Genomic DNA, 22,670 nt, shown 5'->3' with positions numbered 1-22,670 from the left:
AATCTTGCTTTGTTGTGTCAGAAGACTTTTGTTTACCATCTACCTCTAAAAATACCTCAAGTCCTTCAATTATGTCCCATCTGTTTGCAAGCTTTATCTCAGCCCCCTACTCCTCCCTTACTTTCCCTTAGCAGTTATGACTTATTGCTGTTACGTATCCAAACCATTGATTGATAAAGAGAAATTACCCCATCATTCATGTCATTTACCCAAATAACCATGCACATGCACTAGAATTTGTATCTACTAATGAGTTCCTTTCAGGGGATCTTTTCATCTTGTCCACTTTAGAAATCATGATTTTTTAATCAAAATTAATCAAAATATTTAAGCCTTGGGATGCAGTCAGGTCCTGCTTTCAGTTCCATTGCAGTGGATTTCTGATTTCCAGATCTCTCCTGCCAGGTTATTGGCCTTGGCGGGACCTTTGAGGAGCTTGCTTATGGCCCTGTCTTAGTTCTTGGGGTGCCTCGGGGAGGATGAATGGTCTGTGCACACTACACTCACACCTTGCATGTGTGTTTATTTTAGCAGGACCAATGACCATCCAGGAAGCGCTGACTTACTTGGGTGGGGCTGTGGCGTCTACAACAGGTCTGGCAGTGGGCGGGACACTCCTGGCTCTGCTCAGAAAGCGTCTCAGAAAGAAAGGTAAATACGAAGGAGCCTTCCTCTTTTCTGTTCTCTATTTTGGAGTAAAGTGTTAAAGTCAGTAGTTTCTGTTTAAAAACAGTTTGTTAAAGAAAATCAGGCTAATATTTGTGACCTTGAGCCCTGACTGCCTGTCAGAGTCACCTGTAGGAATTTATGAAAATACAGAAATTCTGAATTCCTCTGTGTGTATGTGTGCGCGCGCGCGTGCATGTGCACATGTGTATGCCTTCTGCATACTAAACCAGTGTTCTACCACTGAGCTGTGACACCAGCCATTACATTAATTTTTCCAAAGCCTTCCCTTAAAATTCTGATGATGCATCCAGGGCCTCTGGAACCACCAAAATTAATTATAAACATGTCACGCCTCTTTCCCTTACACACCCCATGTAATAGACATTTGTAAATCAGCTTTTCCAGACAGTGGGGCCGATAGTGATGGTACCTCGGTTGAGGAAGATATAGTCCTTTAAGAGGGACAGATAAACAGTATGCATACTGACTGTGGTAGGTCTGGAAGAACAAAATATAGTGTAAATGTTATCCGAACATAGAACGATGCCTCTTGGATCAGAACAGTACATTGAATAGGCTTTCTCAACCTTAGCTTGAGTTAAGTGATAGGGCCAAGATGGGAAGGTGAACTAGAGTTCTAGCAAAGAAAACTGCACGTGAAAACCACGAGCACATTAGATCCCTGGGAGAAGTGGTGTGTTTAGCAGCCAAGAGCGTCTGAACCCACTGGACTCCCAGACCAGTGGGGAGAAGCTGGAGGTTAAGAAGCCACTGCTTCAGTAGTGCCCTGAAAACACATACTCAAACATTCTCTCATGCAAATTGGTGGTTTTCGATATGATTTAAGCAGGAGAGAGACCAAATGATGAAGACTATCAGGGACACCTCAACAGCATGTTGTCAGAAAGAGAACTTAGACCCAGAGACAAAAGAAACGCCCAGTTCTTAGACTTACAAACATCTTTTCTCCATCTGCTGCGACTTGCAGCCTGCCCAAGTGTTTATTGGCTTCACAAACACCTCTCTATAAACTGAAACATACATGAGACAACTGGAGAGAAACTATTCTCAACAATGCTCTTCAAACTGCCTCATAGATCTCCAAGCATGAGTAGCAAACAAGATGAGCATAAGGCTATCAAACCACAAGAACAAATTCATGGAAGGAGTTGTGTTAAACTATTCCAGACTTTGCATTCCAGAGAAGTTCCAAATAACAATTTCTAATTGAGACAAGTCTTGGGACATAGAAAGTATGCCTACCTTTTGATGCCCAATTCTCTTTTAAATGACTTCTAACCTTCAATAACTCATAACTCTTTTCATCTCATTGTCTTTTTTATTCTTGTTTTCTCACTTATTTCAGATGATGGAAAATGCCCCCTGAACCCTCACAGGTAAGATGGAAATGCTCTGTGCAAGAACAAATTTTGTTAGTTTGTCTTTCTAACATGCTGTGTCAGGGGAACATGAACAATGCTTCCTCCTCTCTGTAATATATCTTCTGCCGTGTCTTTCCTGTCTTGAGAAAAAGCATTCAGGTAATATGTGTCAGCTAAACACAGTGTCTAAAGTATCAATGCTTAGGGAGCTTCAGGCTCTTGAGTCCCCTTTTGAGTTGTAGAGTCTTTATTTCTGAGGATTTGCTGTGTGGGGACGTTTCTTTACATCACATTTCTTTAACCTCACTGATTAAAAACGATAGCCTCATTATAGTATAAAAAAAGAAGTAAAGTGGGAAGTGACTTATCATAGAAACCAAGTGATAAAGCTCGGGTGCTACACTAGTGAGTGCTTGGAGGCCACTGGAAGTTTGTAAATTTCAGTAGACTCTCCATGAGCAATGGCTCAGGAAGAGACAGTGGGCTGCCCCTGGGAAAATACTGTATTAGTTCAATTCACAGGGCAATGACTTCCACCTTAAAAGATGAAAAACACACTTAGTATTTTCATGTTCCCGGCAATCTTTAATCCTGAACAATGCTATTCCAAAGCCATATAGGATCTAAGATCTACAATTCTTTTGTATCTTGGCTTTTTGGACATGTAGCATCCCTGACCTCTGCCCACAATGCCTGTCTGTCCTCTTCATCACATCATGAAAATCCAAAACCCATCCCTAGGGGGCAGTACTAACATTCTGTGGAAACCCTTGCTCAAGTATCAGTTATCCAGATTGAGAACTTTGTAACTATTTCTTATCAAGAAGAGGCTGCAACCCCTTATAGGGTAAACCAAGTTTTCTGCACAAAAACCAATAGCAACAATAGTGTAGGTAGGTCTGGTGATGTGACTTGGTGGTAGAGCATTTGTTTAGCCTGCATGAGGCCTTGGGTTCCATTCCCAAGTACCATGAAAAAGTGTGAGTGGAAAGTGCAAGTCAAATTACCCAGAGCTCTGAGTGGGACCTTGAAAGTTGCTTTTTCCATTTATTTTTCTTATTAAAATAGAATTCCAGGGCAGGTGGCAATCTGTTGTTTCTAGAGATAGTGTGAGCTGGCTGTTTGGAGGAGTAATGTCATGGTAGATCATCCTTGTGTTTCTGTTCTTCAGCCACCTAGGAACATATGGAGTCTTCACTAATGCTGCATTTGACCCAACTCCTTGAGGTGAGTTCTCTAGGAGGATATTTTTGAAGAAAATAAGACAGCAAGGGAAAGAGCAAGGATGTAAAGTTTTAATTTTCTTTATATCATCATGTACTAACTGTTAAGCATGTGTTAAAATGTTAAAAGCTGTGACAGAAACCATATTGGCAACAAGTGTATGTGAGAGTGGACGGCTAATAGAGTTTACCCAAGGATTTCCATTCCTTCCGAGATGAAAGGTTGTAGCAGCACATCACTTGCTCCAGGATGTGTGAGATTCCATTATTGGCAGTCAAGTGGTATTGACAGTGTGGGCTTGCATCAAAATCCCCTGCGCTGCCTGATGGGAAAACTGGAATTGTCTGGAACCATTTTTTTCAAATCCTGCAATGAAAAGTCCCCTTTCCTAAGAAAAGCAACCCGCTGGCAGACAGGGTAGAACCTAGAAAGAGGCAACTGTCCTGAACATCAGGGGATAGGCATGGTGAAAGACTACTTTCTCCTCTAAGGATAGTTTAATTTGTTTTCTTTCATTTTCAGAGATCTGGTCTCCTGTCTCCTCCTTGAGTCTCTCAGGATTCTGCATGCAGATGTCAAGTTTCCCGACTTTAACTCCATTGCATTTGCTGCAGTTTTCTGTAAATAACTGGACAGGAATGGAGCAAAAGGACTGTGTACATTCCCACCTCTCCATCCACCCCTTCCTGCTCTGCCTCTCACCTTCCTCTAGCACAGCCACAGAAACAGGAGCAAATGTTTCTGCTGTGGTCTGTGGCTTTGACCTTACTTTTACTGAAAACGGGAGTTAGTCCAAGGCACTGGGGCATCTGACTCACCAGGAGACCAGGCTCTGAAGAGCTGAAAATCTGCTTTCTCTTGGATTTGAAGAGTGGTACTTCAAGATGCTGGAGGACAGGAAAACCTCCAGCTTAAGGGAGAGCCTGCTGTAAAGATCTCCTGGGCCTTCAGTGTTTCCTGTCTATGAGGTTGTTTATACCTCTGCTGCTGACACTTTTGCAGAAACTTCCAGATGGTACCAGAGGTCACGGAAGACCGAGAACAGAGCCAGGATTCCACATTCTACTGCAGACCTTCCCTCTGCCAAAGCCCCCAAAGGCCATTGTTTGAATATGTAACTGGACTCCCCCAAATGCTCTGCTCCTCATGTTTTGTTCAGTAAGGTCTATATATCTCACATTGTCTGCCACCAATGTGGTCACAGTTACAGTCATCCAAAGGACAGCTAGACCTTCCAATGAGCCAGCAAATGTATGTCCTATGTCTCCCGTCCACAGAGAAAAAGCCAGAGGAACAGAAAAAGTCTTCATTGCATTACTGTTCTGCAGGAAAGAACAGACATGTTTTATATGTAATTTAATTCACTTATTTAATAAATAAGTCACCGAAAATGATATATGACTTGTCTCTAATTGATGCAAACATTAGGGAGTTAAACAATGCAGTTAGTTGCCTTGCTGTGGTGTAATGAAATCCAAAGATCGACATATACACTGGATACACATAAACAGATAGGTAAGCAAAAAACAGTAAAGCCCTCCTTTGAAGTTACAGGGATTCTGAAAAAAAAATAAAAGTAATTTAGTGATTTACTGCTTTAAATGTTTTTCTCAGATACATTGTCAATAACATCTAATGCATGTCTCTGTGTGTGTGTGTGTGTGTGAGAGAGAGAGAGAGAGAGACAGACAGACAGACAGACAGACAGACACTAGGCTAGGTATTATAGGACCCGAGATCTCCACGCCTCAACCCTGTCTCCCATGTCAGAATTTGCATTTTGTTAAAATACCCAGAGGATTCTGACAATGTTGGGAACCCCTGGAATTGTGGGTCAAGAGTGCAAGGTAGTGTTCCTGCTTTTGCATAGATTATAATCTAGCAGTGGATACAAGGGAACCTTGAAAAACTAGGTAATCAAAAGGAGTATATAATCTGAATAGATTAAGTTCATAAAAGAGAGACATCAATTTGAACCCAGAATCAGAGATAAAGGCTGAACTGACTTTAAAGAATGGGAGAACAGAGAGGGAAGAAAATGGATGTGAGCATTCTTTTTAATATAGTTAGATATGCATGTGTCTGTTGATTAATTAATTTTGGTACAGGGTCTCGCTGTGTAGCCTAGGCTGATCTCAATCCTCAAACTCACATTCTCCTGCTTCAGGCCCTTGTGTGTTGGGGTTATGGGCATGTGCCATCATGCCTTACTTGAGAAGGGGCATTCTACATTGACTGAATAATATGAGCAAGGGAACAAAAGGAAGAGTGGGGGTGGGGAGGATGCCAGGGAGCCAGGGTGGTGCCAGATTACAATTTTACTCAAAGTGCTGAAAGCATAAAGCACGGGCAGAAACAGAGTTCTGGGGAACTCGGGACAAGTCATTTTGCTGATTCAGATATTATAACTCTCAGTTTCTCCACCAACAGATAAATAACATCTAAAACAATACGCATAGGACCCTTCAAAACATGGCACCACAGAACAGGACAACATAAATGTAGACAAGAGCATAGGCTGCAGCCGCCTTGGCACTAGGGGACCATACAGTTTACAACATTTTTTTTCCCCTCACAATAATCGGATCAAGGAAAATTAGAATTGCAGACGTCAAAAGTACTCCGGAAATAAAAGGTAATTGGCCCAAGACCACACAGCTACCAACGGGCTCAAACGAGTACTCTAAGCCCCGTTGTCCGCTGGTGACAAGCCCTTACCAGGTGGTCTGTGCCTTGGTAGAAGTTACCGAAGCAAGCTAGAACGCTAACCTGTTGGTGGACTCGTCCTCTGGCCGGTTTCTGAGTTTAGTAACCGCAACAGGGTCATTTCCCTGAAATCAGTGGACGGGTATCGGGTCTTAGCGAGGCTTGTGGAAACCGGCTGGCTTAAGCCTAAACTTTGACCCTTCCGCCCCGCCCCGCCCCGCCCCCCTGCAGGTTAAGGGTGCATGGGTTGAGATTGCTGCTGCTTTGTGATGGGGCAGAGACTCTTGGGCACCGTTCCTGGGCCACCACCTCCAGCTGGGCTGCCCTTTCTTTGTCGTACACAGTCCCTAGTCTGGTTCCCTAATAAATGCCTCTGGCCACAGGGGGGAGTGACCTCGACAAGCCCATGCCTACAGGAGGCACAGCCAGGGAAGGGAGGTAGAGTGAGCCTGCCGCCGCCGCTGCTACAGGGGACAGGGACACTGCTTCCCGCTGCCTCCTAGTCCCCCAGGGAGCCACGACAGCGACAGCGCGCTCAGCGGGGACGGAGACCTGAGCACTGTGGGCAGTGGCAGTGCACGGCAGGACAAGGGCCATGCTCCTAGTCTGCCCGCGCCTCTGCTTCCTGGTGGTCCTGAGCACCAGCTGGGCGGGCTGGGGCAGCCACCGCGCCGAGGCAGCGCGGCTAAGGCAGTTTTACGTGGCTGCTCAGGGCATCCTCTGGAACTACCATCCTGAGACTAAAGACCCAAGGTAACTCGGGGTGGAGTCCAGGTGGGCTTCTCCAGGGGAGAAAATCCACTGTAACTGCAAGTTTGTTTGTTCCGGGGCAGAGAGAGAGAGAGAGAGAGAGAGAGAGAGAGAGAGAGAGAGAGAGAGAGAGAGAGAGAGAGAGAGAGAGAGAGAGAGAGAGAGACTGACAGAGACAGAGAGACAGACACACACAGAGGCAGACACAGAGACACACAGAGAAAGACAGAGAGACAGAGACAGAGAAAGACAGATGAGAGAGACAGAGAGAACACAGTTAAAGTCACAGTTAAAACATAACAGTGGTGGGTGCTAATTTTGCCTCTACTGATATATAGATAGATAGATAGATAGATAGATAGATAGATAGATAGATAGATAGATAGATAGATAGGTAGGTAGGTAGGTAGGTAGGTAGGTAGGTAGGTAGATAGATAGATAGATAGATAGATAGATAGATAGATAGATAGATAGATAGGTAGATATCATACTGACGATATGGAAATTTTTCACACAGCCATAGCTAACCATTCTCTCTCTCTCTCTCTCTCTCTCTCTCTCTCTCTCTCTCTCTCTCTCACACACACACACACACACACACACACACACACACACACACACCATACTGTTGGCTCCCACTTTGTTAGTTTAGTCTACTGATGGGTTGAAATGACCAGTCTCCCTCTCCCTCTTACACCTTCCAGAAAGTCTGGTGCCAGCCTTGTAAGTCTGCTTTAAAAAAAAAAAAAAAAAAAAAAAAAAAAAAAAAAAAAAAAAAGGAACTTCTAGTTCTATAACAGCCATTCCTTGTAGACACAGGCCCATCTAAAGGGAACGATGTCCACCGAGTGCTTCATTGTAAGCAGATATTTTAGTGACTCTCGCCTTAATTTTGCTGCCTTCCTATAATAACTTTCAGAACGTTGGTTCATGAAAAGAGGACACACTTTGTATTTTCACCTTTTCTTGACTTATTCCTGGCCACCTAATGTGGCTTCATTTTTTTTTTTGTTTTTTTTTCTTTCTTTCACTTTGAATTACTTCCTGGAATATGGCTTATCCTGGATATTTTGTCTGCCCTGAATATTACTCATGTTAGTGACCAGGTGAGGTGGCCATTCCAAAGCACATGTAACTAAGAGGAGGTTTAAGTAATATCAAACCTATCTTGGAGTTGTAAAATACATTTTGCTAATTGGAAGGTTAAATGAAAGCCTTCCTGAAGCTAACCAAATCATAGATTCTGCTCAGCATTTACAGCTACTGTTTTTTATTTTATATGGCAAGCCTAGCCTTCTGGTTGACTCATTTTTTTCCTTTTAGTTGACATCAAAGTTTAAGCGATTGTGAAAGATGTGTTCCTCTTTTACAATTGCAAAACCAAAGCAATCAGCCAAAAAATAATGTAATGTTTTGAAAGCAATGTGTAGCATTTTAGTATGAATGCATAATAAGCGTTTAATTTTTGTTGTTGTTGTAACTGGGCTATTTGGGAAGGCATTACAGTCTATCTTGGTATTATGCTAATAAGAAATATCACATTAAAATGATTTCAAGTAATGCATTTAGAGTGATAATCTAAGCCACACCCATAGTCTTAGGAAACTGCCATTTACTGAACCCTCAAAGAAAAAAACATTCTTTCCAGTACCAATTTTCCTGCTTTGTGGTAGAACACATATGTGGCTGGTGTGTTCAGCCCGAGGTAGCGCACAGGTAAGTCAGAGGACAGAAGGTTAGGGATGAACAAATTCAGATCAAATGTACAACACGAGGGCTCTAGGTAACAACAGTGTATTATATGGGTATGTCTTCCCCTCTAAAGGGAAATGGAAAATGGGTAAGCTGTTTGCCTTAGTTAGGGTTCCCATTGCTTTGATGAAACACCTTGACCAAAGGCAAGTTGGCGAGGAAAGGGTTTATTTGGCTTACACTTCAGCATTGTATTCCCCATTGAAGAAAGTCAGGACAAGAACTCAAACAGGGCAGGATCCTGGAGGCAGGAGTTGATGCAGAGGCCATGGAGGCATGCTGTTTACTAGCTTGCTTCCCCATGGATTGCTCAGCCTGCTTTCTTACAGAACCCAGGACCACCAGCCTAGGGGTGGCACCACCCAAAATGGGGCTGGCCCCTCCCCCATGGGTTACTAATTATAAAACTCGTACAGCTGGATCTCATGGAGGCATTTGCTCAACTGAGGCTCCTTCCTGTCTGATGACTCTAGCTTGTGCCAAGTTGACACACAGCACCAGCCAGCACACTGTTGGTAGGGAAAATTACTAGAGGAAGCTCTTCCTTCGAGGTCTTCATCACTCCTGTGAAATATGGTACTGTAGTTACCAAGATGCAGAACCTCATTTACCCTAGAAATAGAGACTGGAACCTTTATCCTGGGTCTGGATAAAGCTGAGGAAATGGTTTAACCCTCCTGGATCTTTGCGGTGCTGTTTATCATCTGCATCTTCATAGGAAGCGACTTAATCTTTTCAGTGCAGGATTTTGGTTTGTTTCCTGTACAGATCCCAGAGTTTTGCCCTTACCGCTGTCTCCATTCTCTCAACTAGAAACAGGCTCCAATGAACAGACGCCAAGTTACCACATTGGTCCAAAATTGTAAAATGAAAGTGGAAAACAATTTAAAATCATATCTGATTAATAGATTGAAAAATAGTTCAAATATATAGTTATCAGTGACTTGTATTTTTTGACTTAGACCTGAAGATTGAGTTTGCACATGAATTTGTCTTCCATTATAAAAAAAAATTGATTCTGAAAAGCAGAATCAGAACAAAATTAGACTTACATTTATGGAAGACTATGGTTGAAAAGATTATTATTGAAATGATTATTCCATTGATCTGACTTGATATTCCAATCTATAAAATCTTGGACGTTGGAAATACAATAAAATACTGTCATTCTATGTTTATAAACAAAATCTGAGCGTGTAGACACCTCCTCTTTTGGAATGGGAATAGATATCACATATGACTTTCAAATTAGGTTTTGTATTTTATTTCTAGTTTGAATTCTATACCTTCCTTCAAGAAAATTGTCTACAGAGAATATGAGCCATATTTTAAGAAAGAAAAGCCACGGTCTAGCATCTCAGGTAAGTCTGAAATATATTTTTTAAAATTATATTTTATGTTGGAGTTTGAACATACAGTCTAATGCATGCTAGGGAAAACCTCTAACACTGATCTAAATCCCAGTCTACATTTAAATTTTTATTCTGAGACAAGGTCTCGCTAAATTGGCTAGCCAAGCTTTGAACTTGGTCTATAGCCCAGGAAAACTGTGAATTGTGATTTTTCTGTCTCAGCTTCCCAAGTAGCTGAGGTTATAGGTCTGTGCCACCAGACCTAGTTTGTATTTCTTTTAATTTTAAATATAATTTTCATGGATAGTATTATATCCTTTATACTTGAAATGCCCACACTGTGAACTGGCCAGATAGTTCAGTGGTCAAAGGTACTTGCTGCCAAGCCTGAAGACCTGAGTTCCATCTCCGAGACTCACATGGTAGAAGGAAAAAACTGTCTCTCAAATTGTTCTCTTAATTTCTACACATGCACCATGGTAGAACACACACACACACACACACACACACACACACACACACACACCCCAAAGTAATTGAATGTAAAAAATATTTAAATATCCACTTAGTTATTTTCTGTTTAAACGTATGATGTTTCTATCAGACACTAGCTATATACTCTGTGTGCATGCCCAGATGCAGTGAGAATATGGAGCTCCTTGTTCATACTCTTGAGAAATTTCAGAGACAGTAAAATTTAAACCAAACAGGAGTTCTTCCTTGAACAGGTCTCATGCCCACACAGCCAGCCATGTTTTTAACCTTAGTCAAGAAAGCCACACAAAATGCTTCAGTGTTTGAATTTGTATTTGTTCATCTAACAACCCACAGCTGAGCACCTTCTGTGGGCTTGACATTGAATTAGGCACTGTGAATACAAGAGTGAGACAAAGTGAACTCAGATTTTCCTGGGGCTTGGGATCTGTTTGCATAGGCACAGATGCACTCCAACAGAATGAATTTGTCATTGTTTCTCTCCAGCTTCCTACATTCATTAAAAGGAGCTAGGAATGTTTGATTCTTTGCGTTTAGCTTTTCTAAAAGCTATGGCATTTGAAAAAAAAAAAAAACTTCTATTTTTCTTTGGTGCTTCATTAATCAAAGACTAATTTATCAAGGACTCTAGGATCTTAGCTATAGAAATGTATTTTACAGGAATTACAGAGGAGAACATCTTCCAGTTGGGCCGCTTGCCATCAATTCCCCCATCCTTCCCCGATCCTGGTGATGGTCGGCCATCTTCCCCAGGCTCACCTCCGGCCTCTTCTGCCCATCCATCCCCATCCCCACCCCCTACTCTGCCCTGCCTCATCTGGTTCCCTATATTCTTCAGTTCTTCCTCGACTTGAGTCTTTTCTTCAGTAAAAAATCAACAACAAAGTCATTTTTCTGGTAAATCTTATCTAGAAAAAGGAAAACATCTCTCCTTAACCCTCCTGCCTCTTTCTTTTCTCTCCATTCCTTCCTCCCAGTTCCCTGGCCAATGCCATTCTCTACATCCTCTCTTCTCCACGCCTTCCCTAGGCTGCTCCAGTGTGACTAACTCCGTCACTGTCAGTTGTGACCTTTGAGGTGACAGCACCATCAGTTCTTTCCAGTTCTTTCACCACTTCTAGGCTGCCTGATGCGCTCCCTTTTGGAGCCCTTTACCTTGTTTCCTGCGTGACACTTCCCCTGGCTTTCCTCTGAGTTCCTTTACCATGCCTTCTCAATTTCCCACTTTCTCTTCTTCTCTGAGGCTCCAAACTCAGCCACAACCATGGCTTTTACAGGTGCCTACCCAGAAGCCACATCCTTTATGACACTGCACGGATTTCTACCCTATCCTGGCATTAGGACTCTCTCTCTTCTGTGTACTGCCAGCATCGTGATCTGATGCTTTCCTTTTAGAGATGCTGTGAGGCTCAGACTGGTTAATGAATACAAAGTGCTTGTGCTAATGCTCGCATATGATAAGCATTTAATACAAGTTAGCTACATTGTTTGTTGCTGCTGTTGTAGCTATGAATTATGCCTCCATTAGAGCATGTATATCATAATATTGTGAATAAATCAACACAACTATGTTTTTGCTCATTTTATTTCCTTGTGTATTATAATTTATATATTTATTTGCCTCTAGGTAAATACATTTAAGTATTCTTTCCTTTTAATTATCACAACCTAAGAATAGCACATTTGAGGGTCTGGGATATAAAGGTGGATTCTGCAGTCCATCAGTCAGCCATTAGAGATGAGTGATAGAATGTTCTAGCACAGTGACAAAGAAGAATGATATGAAGGGTCTCCAGTCTAATGTTGAGAAGAGAGAGAAAGAAAGGGGAATTGGAAAGCCAAACAGTGGGTGCGAATGGGAGTATAAAGATGCATTTTAGAACAACAACAACAACAAAAACAGAGCACAAGAGGGTTTAGCTCAGCTTAGCTCTCAGCCTGTGTGGGTTGTGCCCCTTGGGGGGTTGAATGACCCCTTCTCAGAGTTGCCTAAGACCATTGGAAAGTGTGGATATTTACATTACAATTTATAACAGTAGCAAAATTACAGTTATGAAGTAGCAACGAAAATAATTTTATGGCTGGGGGTCACCACAACATGAGAAACTGTATTAAAGGGTCGCAGCGTTAGGAAGGTTGAGAACCACTGGACTAGATAGACTCAGCCAGATCAGGGAGCTGTCTAAAAGCTTTGCCTGGAGGAAAGTAGAGAACCACTAAGATAATTTAAGTGGGAGGAAGATAGACCCAGATTTGTACTTTAATACTGTTTCAATATTGGTCTGTGATTGTGAACAAAGTACAATACCACACGTGTATAAAAATGCCATAATAAACACCATCACTCCCTATGCTAACTAAAAATTAATTAGAATAAGAAGATCATTCTGTCCACATCTGGAAGATGGATTTGAGAAAAAGCAGTAATTTGGCTTTAGTGCTAATCCAGGAAAAAGACAGCGGGGAAGCTGAGGTGGAGAAAATTAAATGGATTCCAAAGATACTTAGGAGCTCAAATCAGCTAAACAGGTGGCTAATTGGATGGAAACAGAAGAAGGGGGTTATAATTGACTTCAAGTTTTCTGGGTTGAAGAGTAGAATGGATAATGTGCCATTCAGTAAGAGAGAAAATTTAAGGGAAAAAAAAAGGAACCTTGTTTGCAGGGATGATGAGGTCAGACTTGGAGTCTGATGTGTCTGTAGAATATCTACCCAGTGTTATCAAAGGAGCAGGTGGGTATGAGTCTTGCTTTTAGGAGGAAGGACTGAGATACAAATATTCAGGAGACATCACAACCAGGTTATAAATGAAGCTCTGAGGGAGCACCCAAGGAAAATGTAATGAGAAAAGGAGGCTGCGACAGAGCTCAAAGGAGCAACAGAGGCCAGCAGGATAAGCCGAGAAAGCCATGTCCACCGAAGAGCTTGAGAAAGTCTTCCTAGAGCGGGCAGAGGAGGTTGATTGCCCAGAGGCAGAGTCAAATGGCACCAAACGCAATGACTACTAATAGAGGGATTAGTAAAGCCGAGTTTCTGCTGTAGTGAGGGTGGGGGTGAGAACTCATGGTGGAGACTTGGGGAGTGGGTGGCGGGTGAGGAAATGGAAACACAAGGCAAGCAGGGTTTTCCTTAAAAAGTGGCTCTGACTTGGAAGGAGGCAGGAGCATTCTGGAGATGAATGGGAGGTTCAAGGATATTGAGGAGCACCACAGGAATCTAATAGTTATTAATTCAGTAGAAATACCTGGGGAATAATTGATGAGTCTAAACACAGACGAAGCAGGAAGCTCTGGTATTAAAAGCTATGACTAGTTCAGCCTTAGATAAAAAGGCTGCTGCCTCACTGTGGGTCCTGGGGTGGGGCATTAAGGTCACCTATAAAATGGCTTTTGTGGTTGTGGGAAGAAGGATCACCTTCCTCTGTTGCAGAATCCATTTTCATATTCAAGCGCAGAGCTTACTGTGTTCAATAGATTCATAAGAACTATTTAACTTGTGAGTAAATGGGGACGTATTCACTAGGCCAAGAAGAGAAAGCAAGTGTTCAAAGCTGAATACTCTGGGGCTTTTGCCAGGTCCACCAAATATTGATGTCATTGCTAGGCAATGCATTGTACTGAATGCATAGTAACAGAAAGGACCATAACCAGACTGGAGACTTTTGAACTGATAGGAGGCAACAACAGTGTTTCAAGAAGGAGACCATTGTGACAGACATCCTCCCAGATGAAGGCCTTTTGTAGTGGGCTCCTGATAGAGCCTTGTTGGTCAGAAGTAGACCTTAAGAGAGGGTGGGAACAGCCAGGATCATAAATAAGCCCTTTCACATTAAACATTAGCTTTCCATCAGCATCTATGTATCACAGAACATATTTAATGTGGGGGAACTGAGGGGCTGTAGCATCTGGTTTTTGCAGCTCCTTCTTTTACTTCCAATTCTGCTTAACTCTTGCCCCTGAATGGTAGGAGTGCCATTGCGTTCATCATTAGATCCTAGGATACAGAACTGATGAGAAAGAGAAGCCTCTGATCCGGCTGAGATCTGGATTTGAATGCTAGTTAGCACTGCCCAGATCCAGCCCTGTGTTATTTGTACCTTTGCTGTGTTTCCTTTTCCAAACACTTGGTGGGTGTGGTTCCAGCTGAGCCATGAACAAGTCATAGTTCTTCACCTCTTCAGCAGCGGGAGGCCAAAATAGCTTACTGAATTGAAAGCAGAGGCTAGTCATTTGGGTTATGGCCTGAAGGTGACTTTCTGGTGAGGTTTGTGGACACCTAGACAGTTGGAGAGGCCAGATGTGGTTTCAGGAATCCAACTTGTACTTCAAAGTTTCGAGTCTCCACATGTTTCTATGAAATCCTTGTCCTCAGGTGAGGGTCGGTTGCTAACCACAGGCTGTCTTTTTATGTGGTTATTCTTTGTTCATCAGAGAGCAGTGGATCTGATGAGCTCATCTACTGCAATCTTTCCAATTCTTCAACTGCATGAGATTGGCTGCATGCTATGCAGTCTTCTCTAAGCCCCAAGGTGCATTACTCCTTCCCCCAACCTTCCTTCTCTCCCATCAAAGCATCAGTGGGGAAGGGCTTGGACTATGTGGCTGAGAGAGGAGGAAATCCTCAGCCTCGAGTCTGCTACATGCGCTAAAGTATTTGAGCCGCAGTTATGAAAACATCCTTTAGCTGTCCCTTAATTATAAAGACGCAGGAAGGGAGGTTGAATAAACACCCCATACTGTCAAAATGCCCATTGAAGTATGAGGTCTTACTGGGTCCAATAACTTAGGAAAGTTTTTCTTGGCAGCTAGTCTTTGTAGCCATTTGACACCAACAAACAAGTAACCATGCAAGAGAAACATGACAGCAAAATACTGTGCCCACTGTGATGGTACTGTCAGTAAGTACCGGGCTGTTTGCAGCCTGGGCAGGTTGTGCTTCCATAGTAAGTCAGGATGAAAGGTGACATTCAGAAGACAGGGGCAGCCAATGAGGCAGACGAAGTCGGAAACCAGAAAGAGGAATCCATCTGGACTAGTCTAGGAAGGCTAGAGTCTTAACTGTTCCAAAGAAAGAATTAGGAAAAGAGTTTTCTTGGGAGCTCCAAGACCTAGATTCTAGTCTCAGCAATGCCAGGGAGCCAGTGACCGATCTTGGGCAAGCCAACTCTCTTCCTCCACACACATACTCCCCAGGTTTTGTTAATCATCTCCAAAATGAGACATGAAGAATGCGTCCTCCATGATCCTGTCCGGAGCAAATGGAAATACAAATAAAACAGCTCCTGGCATAAAAACAACATAAGTTCCAAGATGGGGACTTCAACAAAAGGAACAGGACAAGAGCGGCCAGAAAGATAGGAGCAAAGGAGGCAGGAACTAGATAATACTGGCCACAAAGATAGGGGCAAAGGAGGCAGGAACTAGATAATAGTGGCCACAGAGATAGGGGCCAAGGGGGCGGGGACAAGAGTGGGTAGATAGATGGGAACAGAGCGCGGAAGGCAGAACTTCTGTTGAGCTGTGACAAATTACCACACATTCAGTGCCTTGGAAAAGCATGAATCAGCCAGATGTCCTGGCACACATCTATAATTCCAGCATCAGGAGAGGAGGCCAGGACAATGAGATCATAAGTATGACGAGGCCAGCTTAGGCTACATGGCAAGACCCTGCCTCAAAATATGGATCAATTTTTTCTTCTTCTGTTACAGTTACAGTTCTGGATGTGTGGGGGATTAAAGCCGGGTTCACTAGGTTTAAAAGGGGGAGTTAGCAGAGCTCTGTCCCTCCTGGAGACTCTAGAGAAGTCACTTTCTTCCGTTTTCCATTAACTAGAGCTGCCTGGGTTGATTGGCGTTTTCCCCTTCCTTCATCTTCATAGTTAGTGGAGTGGTATCTTCTGATTTCCCTCTCCAGCTTCTCTTGTAAACCTTTAATGAGTACCCCGTGACTCCATAAGACCCAGCTGGTAGCCCAGGAAGATCTCTGACTCCCACAATTAACCATTCATTTATTCATACGTGCACAGTCCCTTTTACCACACGAGGCAGCACACTTCCAAATCCTAGGCATGACAACATGGCAGGAAAGGGGCGTTGTCCTGCCCACCACACACACCAAACAGAACCATTGCATGGTGTCTTCCATGCCACAGGTTGTCACCTTTGTCTACCCAGGTCCTGAGCAGAATGTTACTGGCACCATATTACCTTGTTTGTCCCTACTCGCTGCCTCAAGTTCCATCTCTAGCATACATAATCTGATATTTTCTTTGCTGAAGACCTCCATTATAGCATTAATCTTACCAACGTCTCTTTCAGAGCCTTCTCTTAGCCTCTACTCCAATTTCTCCCTAGATCATTCTCAAGAAACAGACATCATTTAAAAGCAAAATCTTGGAGAGGGAGAGAGAGGGAGAGAGAGAGAGAGAGAGAGAGAGAGAGAGAGAGAGAGAGAGAGAGAGAGAGAGAGAGAGAGAATGGAAGGCAGTAACAAAAAAATTAAAGGACCAAAAAAACATATTGGAAATCTGGGTCATATTGTATCTTGCTGAGAAACCTCAATAACCTCTACCTGTTATCAGATGAAAACCAAAATTCCAAATGTCCTACTAGGCCCTGAGTGACTGGCCTGAATGGTGCCTTCAGTGTTACTTTCAACACCTTGCTCTCTTACCTACTAAGAGAAGATACTCTCTTACCTGCTTCAGTGGCCATCAAGAGCTCCCTGAGTAGGCAGAGTTTTCTGGCACCTCAGAGCTTTTACACACGGTGGTCCCACTTGCCTATTTATTCATTTCCCTGCCTTCACACCTCAAAGATTTCCTTCCATCCTGAGGAAAATGCTTGCCAAGTCTGACCCTCTCCCTACTCACAAGCCAGGGACAGACTTTTCTCCATACAGCGCTGGCCACTACAGTCTGTTCATTTCCCATTAGCTAGACCTGCCTGTGTTCCTTGATTCATTTCTCCCTTCCTGCATCTTCACATCCAGGAGAATGGCATCTTCTTTGATGCTATTACAGTTTATAATGAAACATTTGTGTGCTTATTTGTTAGAATGCTTCTCTTAAGATTTTGCGAGCTCTAAGAAGTCAGAAAGTGTTTACTTCGCATCCGTGTGTCACCACAGGCTGATGCCTAAGACAGTCTGAGCACTCAGTACCTGATGTATGAAAGAACACAAGGTGGGAAGTGCTGGATAAGAGGAGGTTGCTTAAAATTCAGTCCCTTGAGCCAGACAGATTTAAGTTTAAGTCATAGCTTTGCCTTTGTTGGTTTTATGGAATAGTATTTAATACTCTGAGGTTCACTTTCATAGTATGTAATATGAAGAGCTAATAGCTATTCCTAAAATTTTATTGTGAAGGTTAATATAAGGACTTACAGTGCTTAGATATATTGAAGGAACAATAAGTGAAAGTCCCATCCTAATTATCACACTGCAGATGCAATCTATTGTAAATGGATGCTGGTTGAACTTCATGACCATGCTAGAACTTCCTTCTTCTGCTTCTCTGACTCCCAGTGGGCAGAAACAGATGCTGTGAGATTATGGCTGGCTTGGGTGTGAGGGCAGCTGTTGCTGCCACTAGACTGAACTGTAGTTAGAGTTGATGGGTAGCAGAATCATTTGTGAGCACATGTTAAAATGCATAGTCACAAGCTCTGTCTCCAGAACTGAGGCCAAGGTGGTAATTGGGAATCTGTCTTTTGGTAAGACACCAGTATAGTCTGAAATGGAGTCTTCTAAGACTACGCTTTGGGAAATTCTAGCATATGAGTCTCCAGAACTCTGACTCATATATAAGCTCCCTGCTAAGGAACCAGATGGAGCTGGCCCTGCAGCCTCTTGGCTCCCATAATATCCTGTCCATCTAGAGTATGTCTACATTCAAACTACTTTGTGATCCCCTGGGGGTGGGTCAAGGACTGTGTTTTACTCATCTGTGTGGTTCAAGACTCTGCCCTGTGCCTGGTAATAGCAAGCAAAGCCTTGGTCTTGATGTCTGTGTCCCTAGGCTGTTTCCTGATTCTTCCCTGTCATGGTAACTCACAGCATTACTTAGCCTGTGGCTCAGATCAAGAAGCCTTGGGATCTTTCCTGACTCCTCATACATGCTCCATCCCATCTGTTAGAAAAGCTTGTTAGCTTAACTCCCAGATGCGTCCAGAAAATCACCACTGCACTGCTACGCACACTAGTTCAATATACCACTATCTATTCCTTACACTACAGCTCTCTTTTTCATACATAGCAGCTGCCATGTTCTTTGTTCTGATGAATATAAATTTTTAAAACATGTCAAACCATGTCTATACTATACAATGTTTAAATGGCTTGCTATTCCATGTAGAAGAAATCCATGATAGCCCATGGATCCTCCCACCCCCTACACCTGCTCACTTCTCATTTTTTCCTTGATATTGTAAAATTGGTGTGAGGAGCAACGCCACGGCTTTCCTTAAATACAGTAAAGTCATTTTCAATAAGGTCTTAGGAATTTGGGGATTGTTGAACTTGCATGAGTACCAAAGAATGGTGTGATTTACTCATTAGTTGCACTCAGATTCATGGGAGAGTGGAGACTAAAATGTGTAAGAAAAGACATCACATGAGAATGGGTAGGGTCTGGAGCAAACTGTCTCTCAAGTCTTTGGAGTTGCTTTGGGTTAAGGCCAAGGATTTGTGGTTCATTGTCATTGAATAAGCCATGGTGGGGTTGATGGGGCGACAAAGACACAAAGGTCAGGAGATGGATTAAGTCAAGTTCAAAAGGAGCAAGCCAACTTCAGGACCAGAAGGATGGTGGCAATCACCTTGGGACCTTTCCGTGTGTCCCTCCTGCTTAGCAGCTGTGTCTTTGATGATCCTGAATGTAAACAATTTCAAATTTCTCCTCCCATAGGACTTCTTGGACCTACTTTATATGCTGAAGTTGGAGACATCATGAAAGTTCACTTCAAAAACAAAGCAGACAAGCCTGTAAGCATCCATCCTCAAGGAATTAAATACAGTAAATTTTCAGAAGGTAAGACGAATTTATTATTCCTCTGACAAGAAAAAGGGTAGATCTCTTTAATATTATTGCTAAATATTTTTTTAAAACTAATACTGTTAACCATGCACTCTTAGAGAAATTTCTTTCCTGAAAATTGTCATTATAAAAATTGATCCTGCTCTCCATTTCAGAGATGAAAACTAATGGTTTAAAGTCTCCTAAGTACCAGAATACCTCCTTACCTCCTAGTAAGGTGGGTGGGAAAAATCATCTGATCTCTCTGAATTCCATATGTTCATCTTAAAATGGGAATGACAATACATTCTAGGATGGTTTTAGGCAGAGATAAGTCCATGTTTCTACAGTAAATACAAACAAGAATTATCATCACACAGACAAGTGGAGGGCAAATGCATTCTAGTTGAACTCCATGGCTACTATACTTCCTTCCCCTGCTCCTATGAGTTCTAATAGGCACAAACAAGCCCCATGGTAATTAAGGGTGAGCAAACATTTTTTTATAAAAAGCCAGCTACTAAATACTTTCACCTTTGCAGACAATAAGATATATGCTGCCTTGGAAAGAATATATTGTAATTGAGGAATTGCCTCCTTAAGATTTGCTTGTGGGCTTGTCTGTAGAGCATTTTCTTAACTGTTCATTGATATGTGAGGCCCACTGTGGATGGTGCTACCCCTGGGCAGTGAGCCTAGGCTGTATAAAAAAAAGGTGGCTGAGCAAGCCAGGGATGCAAACCCGTGAGTAGAGTTCTTCAGTGATCTCTGCTTCAGTTACTGCCTTGAGTTCCTGCCTTGGCTCCCTCCACAATGGACTGTAATCCGTAATCCAGGTAAACCTTTCCTTCCCAAGTTGCTTTTGGTCAGTGTTTTATCACAGCAACAGAGAAAAAAATTGGAACAATTGGCAAGTTCCTGGATGAGACATTGTGCACAGGAGTCTCCTCTGCGTCACCTAAATTCATACAGTGGTTAGTCTACTTATGAGGTTTCTAAACCAACGTTTAGCAATGCAAAGCATGGGGAGGGAACAGCAGCATGATCAAACTGTCCCTTTCAAGTGCCACTTACAATGTGGGAGAAGGTAAGAGTTGTGGACTCTGCCCCTCAACTCAGTTGTTTGCAGAGGGAATGGACCTTGCAACATCACCCATCTTCCTTGAATGTTTATTTGACCTTCTATTACTCAGTCAGCAAGCGTTTGTGAAACAAAATTAGTGAACATGCCCCCAGCACATCTATTTGTAGCTTCTTAGCATTGTGTATGAGTGCCTATATTCCCATAAATTCAAAAACAGTAAATGCAGATAAGGAGGAAACAAAAGCTTCCCTGGGAAACAAGATGTATACTTAGTACATAGTTTCCTTCATGTGGAGACAAGCCTCCAGTCCATTGTATCATGTCCTTCTATATTAAAATGTGGTATCTCCCCATCTGTATCTAGTACTCACCTATTGTCTACCTCTATGGTTGGACCTATTTTGGTGGGGATACACTAGCTACATGGCGAACCAGCAATGTGAAAGTCCAAATTCTTTATCTCAGAAGTAAACATTCAATAGAGGGACAGTTTGAGACAGAGACAATAAGTATAGTGTTTAGAAGCCATAATGGTAGGTAGGTTGCAGATGGGTTCCCCTGTTGGACAGAATACACAAGCTAGTTTGTGGAAATGCTTACAATTCCTTTCTAATGGTATTGAATTTTTTAAGCTTTGAATCAGGTCTTGGAAGACAGCTCAGCAGCTGAGCAAACATGGGCACCTGAGTTCAAATTTCCAGAACTCCCAGAAAAAGCAAGGCATGGCCAGTTGCATCTATAACCTTCAGTGCTGGAGGACAGGAAACAGAGACAGGATCTCTCTAGGGCTTACTGGTCACCAGCTGAGCTCCATATTCACTAAGAAACTCTGTCTCAAGGGATGAAGGGCAAGAGTGATCAGGTTGTCAGAGGTCCTCTGGCTTCCACCCATGCACACACACACACACACCACTGTAAAAACTCAAATTTCCTATCACTAAAATAATTTAAATTGAAATAAGATTTAATTTAATTTCCAAAAGTCTGAAAGTAGCATGCATTGCACTATTGGTAAGGTATATTTGAGTGATTATTTTAAGAAAGTCTGTTTCATGGTAAGTCTTAATACTGCTATTATTCTTTCTTTTCCTCTCTATCTCTCTTCCTCTTCTCTCCTCCCTCCTTCTCTGTCTCTCTCTGTCTCCCTGTCTCTCTCTGTCTCTCTGTCTCTCTCTCTCCCTCCTTTCCTCCCCCCTTCCAGTGTGTGTGTGTGTGTGTGTGTGTGTGTGTGTGTGTGTGTGCGCGCGCGCGCGCGCGCGCTGGGGACCAGACCCAGCATCTCAACATGCTGGGCAAGCACTGTACCACTGAGCTTCATTCCCAGACCCTTGATAGTATTCTTTTATTTGATTTATATTCTTGTATTTACCTGTGGAGTTGCATTGTACGATACCACAAAATTGTTTTTAGTGGTTTATAAAATGCTTTAAATTATATTTAATGTTATAATTCCATTATATTTAACCATCTTCTAGTAAGCTAGAGCCCTAAATCTAAAAAATCCAATAAGAATTGTATTTTGCATCTAAGTGTTGCAAAATTCTGTATATGAAAACTTAGTCTTCAAGGATTTTCCATAGCATTCCAATTCCTGACACTAGTTTATTTATTTATTTTTACCAAGTATGAAACAAATTGTAATGATGAATAAAAATTCTCATAAATCACAAAAGAATCTGCATTTTTCATTTTGAAAACCCTTTGATGTCTATGCAGTAGAATCAAGTTCATTCTATAACACCAGCATTAATGTGCCCATTGTCTAAATTACAGCTTCTAAGGGAATATCCTGGATCTTTGCATGCACAGAGACATTCACTGTGTTTAATAAATGGGGAAGAAAGAGTTTATTAAAAAAAAAAAAAAGTAACAAGGGAGATTTAATGAATGAACGCCCTAAAGGGTAACCAGAGTCTCTTTACAGAACTCCACTGTCCCAAAGCTTGCATGCACCATTTCACATTTTAAAACATAGTGGGGGCTTCTTTGAAAATAATTAGTACCTCATGGCAGAAGTAAACATGTTATAAAGATGAGTGTGGACTGAGCAGAAAATGAACAGAACTGAGTAAATACAAAATGAATGAGAACTCTTGTGTAAGGGGGTTACTCTACCTCAGGACGAACAAGGTTTTCTGTGCCCTCTCGCAGTCCATCCTGTCCCTTTCTCTTTTTTCAATTTAGAGTTTGACTTTATTTTGATTACAAAGTCAAAATCAGATTTACCAAAACAAAACAAAC

At 42.3% G+C, this 22,670-nt stretch overlaps 2 protein-coding genes across 2 annotated transcripts in view; both read left to right on the top strand.

The window, feature by feature from the left end:
- The window catches only part of LOC114690001 (selectin P), a 34,075-nt gene extending 29,406 nt beyond the window's left edge, over nucleotides 1-4,669 (top strand). Inside the window, 4 exon segments of the mRNA XM_037211311.1 lie at nucleotides 532-651; nucleotides 2,036-2,066; nucleotides 3,223-3,278; nucleotides 3,798-4,669. Of these exon segments, the coding sequence (XP_037067206.1) occupies nucleotides 532-651; nucleotides 2,036-2,066; nucleotides 3,223-3,277 (206 nt within the window). The 3' untranslated portion in view covers nucleotide 3,278; nucleotides 3,798-4,669.
- Nucleotides 4,670-6,293: 1,624 nt separating this feature from the next.
- The window catches only part of F5 (coagulation factor V), a 77,192-nt gene continuing 60,815 nt past the window's right edge, over nucleotides 6,294-22,670 (top strand). Inside the window, 3 exon segments of the mRNA XM_028864411.2 lie at nucleotides 6,294-6,734; nucleotides 9,756-9,844; nucleotides 19,238-19,360. Coding sequence (XP_028720244.1) covers nucleotides 6,577-6,734; nucleotides 9,756-9,844; nucleotides 19,238-19,360 — 370 coding nt within the window. The 5' untranslated portion in view covers nucleotides 6,294-6,576.

Source organism: Peromyscus leucopus, chromosome 15, assembly GCF_004664715.2.
Source record: "Peromyscus leucopus breed LL Stock chromosome 15, UCI_PerLeu_2.1, whole genome shotgun sequence".
Lineage (NCBI taxonomy): Eukaryota > Metazoa > Chordata > Mammalia > Rodentia > Cricetidae > Peromyscus > Peromyscus leucopus.
The sequence above is the reverse complement of the archived record's forward strand: the minus strand, read 5'-3'. Positions and strand labels throughout refer to the sequence as shown.